Genomic DNA, 8,051 nt, shown 5'->3' on the forward strand with positions numbered 1-8,051 from the left:
CGAGTATCAATTTGTATAGTTCAAATGATCCGTCATGTCGCTACGATGGGCACCGTAAAAAGTACCTTTGCGATGGCACGCCTACCAAAATTCGATGCCATGGAATAGTTTGTACATGAAAGTGGCTCAAAATAATACCAAATGTTCTTCAAAAGTTCTTAATTGATATGTCATTCATTTGAAAAAATAAAGTTAAATGGTTACTTCGTCAAAAAATCGTCAAAAACGGGCCTCTTTTTGGTCCGAAAATACCGAAGTCCCCCCTTAAGAAAAATGGTACTATACCAAAATATCAGTCCGTATTCCGGAATGAAATTTTCACCATATGATTCTACATGAATTAAGGAGTCTTTGTGGCATATGTAACTTGGCATAAGAAAATCCAGACGAAATGAGAGAATGTTTTCAGAAAAAAACCTTCAATAATATGCAATTTGCAAAAACTACAACATACCGCATTTCTTCGTTGTTATTTATCCAATCCAAAAGAAGAAAAAAAACACGTATGAACCAAGCCACTACATAACCTTTCAAACAAGTACAGTGTTGACGGTTTCACTGCTACCGTTTTCTAGAAATGACTGGTGCGCACTCTTGCCCCTCTTTACGCTATATATAAAGCATTTTAGTTATTTCAAACAATAACAACAACAGGAGTTTGACAATGCAATGAGTCACAATTATTAAGAGGGGGGGCTAAGGTTAATTCGGACCAAAAAGGCCTCATTTTTGAGGTTGTTTTTTTTTTTAAGAAACCATTCAATTTTTATTTCGCTATACCTGAATGTCATTGTATTTTGGGAAACATTTGTTAAAAAACTTCATCTAGATGCTAATCTAATGTAAAAAAAAGGCGTGTGCTCAAAAACGGTCCGGCCCTTTTTCCGGTGCCCATCGTAGCCACGTACTGGATTATTTGAAATAGAAAAATCGATCTTCTTTCGATGGATAAAGCGTTAAAAAAAATTCAAATCGATCAAGTCCAGTAGTTTTCACGGTACCATGGGCATTCATGAATCAATATCTTTGTCAGTTTTTCTTAGATTGATCCGAAAAATGCTACTTAAATACTTTTTACAAAAGCATCCAGCATCCATGAAAACGAATGGAGTTAAACAACTTAAATGAAAATGCCCATTAAATACCTTTGCGAGTGCGCTTGCCATTCCCCCCCCCCCCCCCTTGATCGCATTTACTTGCTTGCGAGAGGTGCTGCGGCGAGGGCTGGCCAGGGGGATCGCATTTTATTGTCGCGAAAGTGCAACCATACGGGCACGAGGGCCAGGGCAGGATGCTCTGCTGGCGCCCAGAAGGAGGGGGGGGGGGGGGGGGGGTTAGGCCGCAGCGTAATACCAGGAACTTGGCGTGAGTCCAGGACCCCATTATCGCGGATAGGATACGAGGTGCTAGATGCGATCGGGTGTCTCTCGTGTGCGTGCGCTCGTCCGATTCACGATCGATCGGACGCCCCCCCCCCCCCTCCCCCCCCGTCCACCGTCACCCGGGACTCCTGGAAGTGGGTACTCGCATGCACTGGCAAACGTAAACAAAGCGGGAGCGCAAAAATAAAACACAAGATCATCTTCCAGCAGTGCAGAGAGCGAGAGAGAGAGAGCGATCGAGAGAGAGAGAGAGAGAGAGAGAGAGGGAGGTCGATTTGGGCCTTCGTTGGAAATCGGCATCGCCAGTCCAGTCATCGGGGACCCAGTTCAGTCCGTGCGGTGCCTTCGCCCAGTCAAGATGACCCTTTTCAAGCTAGTGCTCCGGCTAGTGTTGCGCTACGTACCGACACCGTCGGTGGCGGTAGTGATCGTGCTGTTGCTGCTGTTATCACCACGCATCCGGCACAAGGTAGGCGCCGTCCATCAACCATCACCACCGGAGGATACGGGAGGCGGTGACGATGGCAGTGGCAGCGACGCCAGCTGGCTACTGCACTGCGACCAGGCTGACACCGTGGAGCCGGAAGCAGCGGAGCGGACCTGGGAACCGCCTAACACCCCGCCCGACTGCCGGATACCGATCACCGTGAACTACCGCTCGCTGGACACCGAGTTTAGCGTCGAGCTGAACTGCACCCAGCCACCGTCCAGCTCCGAGTACTCGCGCAAAATGTTCCGCAAGGTGCAGTCGTACCGGATGGGTGGCAGATCGGCGCACGGTGCCGGCCTGGGGCTCAGCTACCTACACTACCCCGAGAACGTCCGGTTGCTCGCCCTCGACGGTTACTGTCTCGCCACGGTTCCGCCCAGCACCTTCACCCACTTCCACCGTCTGGACCGGCTCGAGCTGGTCAACGGGTCGATCCGGCTTCTCACCCCCGGCAGCTTCCAGGGGCTGGCCACCCTCAAGGAGCTACGGTTCATCCGGTGCCAGTTCGAGCGGATGGACGCCGGTGTGTTGCGTGAGCTCACCCAGCTCGAACAGCTCATCGTCGACGGGTCCGGTACGCTTAACTTTACGATCGGCCCGCTCGAAGCGCTCGAAACGTTTAAACTCGTCGACAGCCGGGTCACCAACCTGACGGCGCTCGTCGAGCACCTACCGGCCGCGCTCCAGCGGCTCCAGTTTGTGTACGTGCGCACTGGCGGTGGTGCGCCGACCGCGTCGACGATCGTTATCGATGGTAGTAGCGCCGGCACCGGCACCGGCACCGGCACCGGCGTCCCCAGTGGTCTCGTGAAGGCTGCACTAGTCAACTGCACACTACGGTACGCCTCCGTCCGGAACCTGCCAGCCCTCATCACCCTTAACCTGTCGCAGAACGCACTGGACGAGCGGACGCTCGTGCTGAGCCACTTGCCCTCGCTCCAGCTGCTGGTGCTGAGCGAGAACGCGTTGGGCGAGATACCGGCCGGGCTGTTCGCGGTCGGCAGCACCACCCTGGCGACGGTCGATCTGTCCGCGAACCGGATCACCTACATCCACCCCGGTGCGTTCGGTGACGTCGGTTCGTCGATCGTGCGGCTCGACATCCGGGACAACCGGTTGCTGAGCCTGGACTACGATATCGGTGATTGGCCGCGGCTGGTTGCGATCCGTGCCGACCGGAACCCGTGGGACTGCGTGTGGCTCCGGGACAGTGGTCTGTTCGAGCGGTTCGAGTACACGCACGCCCGGGACGATCGGTTGCTGAGTGTGTCCGGGTTGCCCTGCAATCTACCGACGCTGCTGGTGATCGAACCGGCGCCAGCGGCCTCAACGCTGTCATCTCCTGCGGACGACGACCATCCGGAGCAGAATGGGACGGCCGCCGAGCCGGTCGACGAGGACGACCATGGTGACCACGATGCGATCGTTGTGGTGCACGCGCGACCCAAGGTGACGGTCACGGTACCGGTCGAACCGCCAGTACGCGCCCTCACCATCATCGTCCTGGTGATTGTCGGGTTTCTCGTGTCGAACGTTTGCCTGCTGGTGTACAATCGTTACCGGCGTGCCCAGCATGTTCCCTTCTACCGGACAACCGCTGCTCCTGCCACCGCGGGTAATAAGGCACCACGGCTGCAAAGTGGTCGCTGCCGGGGGGCTTGCGTAGCCTGCTGCGTTGCCTACTGGTGCTGTTTGGGGGCGCAGGGTATCCATGGGGACGGGGACGATGAGCTGGACGAGGCCATGACGGAGAAGAGCACCTCGTTCCTGTACGAGCTACCGATCGAGTGCCAACCGAGCTGCTCGTACGCACCCGCCCACACCACCAACATCTACGAGGAGATCGTCGAGGTGGAACCGACACCCGGTACCCAACCGCCCGGGTACGATGTGCTGCAGTTCGAGGTGCACCAGGTGCGGTACACCGTGCCCGACCACGAACCGAACGCCACCGTGTACGTCTAGGCCACGGAGGGGGGGCGCTGGGTTGGAAGGTCACTTATTTTCTGTGTGCCCATGTGTGTGTCCATGTCTACATTTGTGTGTATCATTTGTAAGGCAAATGAATATCCCTTATTTATCCACAACTGGCCGATGATCCCTATAGGGTGTACCACAAAAAAAAAAACAGTGAGAAAATCCTTTAACGCAATTTTAAAGTCACTTTTTTGTTGGTTTACTACTGTTTTAAAGTATTCTAAATTGGCCCTTATGGTTCATTGTTCATCAACAAACAAACAAAAATTGGTGGATTGTTGTCGGCCTGCTTTGTCAATTAATTTCTCCTAGTGGTTACGAATTCGTGAACAGCCCTCGGTAACATACAACTTCGGCATCTTACAGGATTACTGACATGAAGTGTTATCGATTCAAAACACAATAACTTTTTAGTTTGAAATGATTGCGTATTGATTTCAAAGACAAAATTGTTTTAGAATAATTAAATTTGCAGCAACTATTCGCTTTAGCACGATGTGGCCACATTTGGCTCGACTATAGTCTTCTAACGGCCCCGACAAAAAAAATTGATGCTGCACGAATGTGATCTTTCGGTTTTTTGGCTCGTTCTCATACAATCGATTACATTAGCGCATCCATACTGGGCCTTATTTTTTAGTCCTCACCTTGCTCTCTAACTTGGACCAGACGGAATGGTTCATCGGATTTGCGTCAGGTTTGATGATTTTTTTTTAACCATTCTTCTTTCGCACGAGCTTTATGAGACGATTCCGAGTCTTGTAGGAACGTCCATGGTCTGCGACCGAAATGATTACGTGCCCACGGCTCTAAAGCACCTTCTGAGACATATTATCGATAGCGTGTCGCTTTTAATTTGACTGCAGGATCGGTGAAAACAGTTTGAAGAGCGCCCATCAGCGGTCACAGCCAATAATTGCGATGGGAAATTGCTACGAGTACTGGCCGTACTTAGGCTCAAATTCAAGTATGAATCATCGGTCAAGTAAACACGATCGTTATTAGACTGATTGGACTGATTAATTTGAATAATTTTCTCATCGGAGAACACAATGTTTGGAAAATTCGCCACGTGTCGTGCAAGCGCAACAACTCCTCCTTTGCTCGTTCGCACCGAACTTTGTTATGCTGCGGTTTAACATGGTGTGCTTTTTGGAAGTTGTAAGGCTCATCCTTGAGTTCATTTTTCATTATGCGTTGCATAGGATCGAGCGAAATTTTCATATCTTTTGCGAGGCCTTTTTATGGACGTTGAATTCTGGTCTTCACTTTGCGAATCATTTCTGGCGATGTTGCGGTTTGTTTTGGTCCACTGCCATAGCGCTTTGTAATGCTATCAGGTACCATTGTATCGATTTATGGAGCTTAATTTGATAAACGATTGCAAGCGAGCCAGCCAGTATGGTGTAACTATTCACAGGATTTAGGCCGAACAAACGCGCATATTGAATATCCCAACTGGTTTAAGGGGGGACTTCGGTAGTTATTTTTTGTGTCACATATTTTCAACATTTTTCCCTGAATGCAGACCTTTTCAAGAGTATTTTTTAAAAGTTTTGGGTCAATCGAAGAAAAATTGACAAAGTTATAGACTTTTGAAAATCCGATTTTCATTCAAGGCTCCATGCAGCGTGCTACTTTGAAGAGCGTTTCTCCAGAACCAACGTTTTCAAAGTCGTTGCCCATCGTACCGTAAAAACTACTGGACAGATTGACTTAAAATTTTTAACACATCATCTGTACACTTTTTGCCAGGTAGCCCCGTTGAGATTTCATAAAAATTGTCGATACTTTTTTTGAAACAAATCTGTAAAGTTCGTTCAGAATCGCAAAAAGCATCACTTCTTCAACTTCAATAATCTGCCAAAAATCGAAAAATAGGAATATCAACAAAAACTTAACAGGACTACCTAGATAAACTTATAATCTTTCTAACGAATATCGTTTTATATATTTCAAATGACTCATCATGTCGCTACGATGGGCACCGTAAAAAGTACCTTTTCGACGACGCGCCTACCAAAATGTGCTGCCATGGATTCATTGCTCAATGAATGATGCTCAAAACAATACCAAATATTCTTCAAAAAATGTAGATTAATATGCTATTTACCTAAAAGATTGAAGTTGAATGGTAACGTCACAAAAAATCGTCAAAAACGGGCCTTTTTTTGGCCCGAAAATACCGAAGTCCCCCCTTAATTCAGGACCGCTTGGCGGGCATAAATCTTTCGACCAAAAATGCATCTTCTCCTTCAACCATGTTTGAGAGTCCGTTTAGACGTATGGCAGGGGCCTCCATCGTGCTGAAACTCTACATTTTGAGGTGTACTGAAAGTTGCTTCAATCCTTGATAAAACGTGTTCCTTAAAAACATTGATACTCACATCAATATTCATCAATATACATTCTAATATGGAATTTTACAAACATACGGCCTCTTTGTACGGAATTTTATGTCCTTTGAAGCATCTCCTTAATCTTTAGGGTCAATACGAACCTATTCGTGCGGGAATTCGTTGCTGCATCAATCGTGAAAAGATTCTCATCAGAGAACACGACAACCCTGTTTCTTCGTCTTCAAAGCTGACAACAAATCCATCGATAGTTCATATGAAAGATGTTTTATCGTTCTAACTATTAAATTATGCTTCACCCTAGGCTCTAGAGGTTGCTTTTAGGCCATATTTGACCAACCGATGCCATACTGGTGTTAGAAAAAGGTCCAAAACATAGCAATGAAAACCTTCTCATTTTTTATGGTACACCCTGTATAAATGGTCTATCGCAAAGTAAACAAGCCTTCTGGCGTCTGGCGGCACCACATTAATGTTGAAAAGTACATCCTTTAACGACTTTCAGTCCAAATTTCATATCATTTGGTCCACTGGAAGCAAAGTTACTGAATTAAAGTGACAGTATTGTTTTGGACGTCGGTATAAAAATGAAAATTCAACTAAATTTGCCTTGGAGAATCGAAAAAAATGCGGTATTTTCTCAAAATTGACTAAAACAAACTGGCAAAACAGTTACTGCCGTATATTACCATTATGGTTTGAGGCGTTTACGATGCATTGTAGTTGTTGAATTCGGCTAAACGATCGTGAAGAAAGGAATTGAATTGCATATGGCACGATAATGCGCCGTCTTATCGGGTTCACGCTTATCACTGTTTTTTTTGCATTTTCTTCGATAAATCATTTCCCGTAATCACCTGATCTGGTACCAATTGACTCTTACCGATTCGGCAAACTTTATGCAAGAAAAACTTTACGCTGACATTTTGGCCATCACCGGCCTGTACCGACCACCCAAAACATACTGTCACTTTATGCGCTATAGCTTTGTTTTTAGTGAACCAAATGACATGAAAATTTGAGTGAAAGCCGTCAAAGGATGTACCTTTTAAACAAAAATAACCACATTAATATGGTGCCACCAGAAATTGTGCTATTGAAAAAAGTCCTGTTTACTTTGCGACCCCCCAAAAACGGTCTACAACAACCTCCACCCTATTATACTGAGGTGGGGTGACCATTAATCCTGGAGCTCCTAGCTTAGAGCTTCGGCTCCAGCGATACTATTGCGTGTGTGTTTGTTTGTGTTTTGGTGTGTACTATTTGTTCCTTTTGAACATACACAAAAAAAAGAAGAAGCAAAAACAGAATGCAGGCAGCATTCTGCCTCCCCCACGGGCCAAGGACGAGGACGGGCGAATATGTTCACCGTTTGGGAATCGCTTATCACCGGTTGGATGGCCTTGGATCGCTGGGATGGATTCTCGCAATGGTGCTCGCAGTGGAAGCAGAACAGCAGCACATGCAGCAGGTAAGCTCCGTCTCCAGCACCGGCTCGCTGACCTTCCTTGCTACCATGTCACCGTGCCTTATCGTCTTCTCCCGTTTGCAGATGCTACTGGACTCAGAAAAGCGTTGCCGAGACATCGAGATCAACCACATCAATCGATCCGATCGACTGTCAACCTGTGCATTCAACCGGAATCTCTCCCATCCTCAATCAACCGAACGTCAACCGTCAGCCGGCTGGCTGGCCATTGTCGGTGTGTCGTGCTATGTGGGGCAGAGGGTGTACAACGTGTCGTTCAAACGTGTTCCAATAAAATGCTGAATGCTTCCGTTAACCATTCGCAAAAAGTTACGATACGACGCACGCGGCAGAATCTGCGCGATCTGCTGCTCCTG

General features: G+C 47.7%; 1 protein-coding gene across 1 annotated transcript; it reads left to right on the forward strand.

Moving 5' to 3' along the window:
• Positions 1–1,740: 1,740 nt before the first annotated feature.
• Positions 1,741–7,990, forward strand: LOC126570350 (uncharacterized). The gene is made up of 2 exons (XM_050228052.1): positions 1,741–7,677; positions 7,759–7,990. The coding sequence occupies exon 1, from the start codon at positions 1,741–1,743 to the stop codon at positions 3,835–3,837; it is 2,097 nt and encodes a 698-aa protein (XP_050084009.1). The 3' UTR covers positions 3,838–7,677; positions 7,759–7,990.
• The last annotated feature ends 61 nt before the right edge of the window (positions 7,991–8,051 follow it).

Source organism: Anopheles aquasalis, chromosome X (genome assembly GCF_943734665.1).
Source record: "Anopheles aquasalis chromosome X, idAnoAquaMG_Q_19, whole genome shotgun sequence".
Classification (NCBI taxonomy): Eukaryota; Metazoa; Arthropoda; class Insecta; order Diptera; family Culicidae; genus Anopheles; species Anopheles aquasalis.

Excerpts from the sequence above, each read along its gene's own strand:
- LOC126570350 (XM_050228052.1), top strand. The coding sequence starts at position 1,741 with ATGACCCTTTTCAAGCTAGTGCTCCGGCTAGTGTTGCGCTACGTACCG.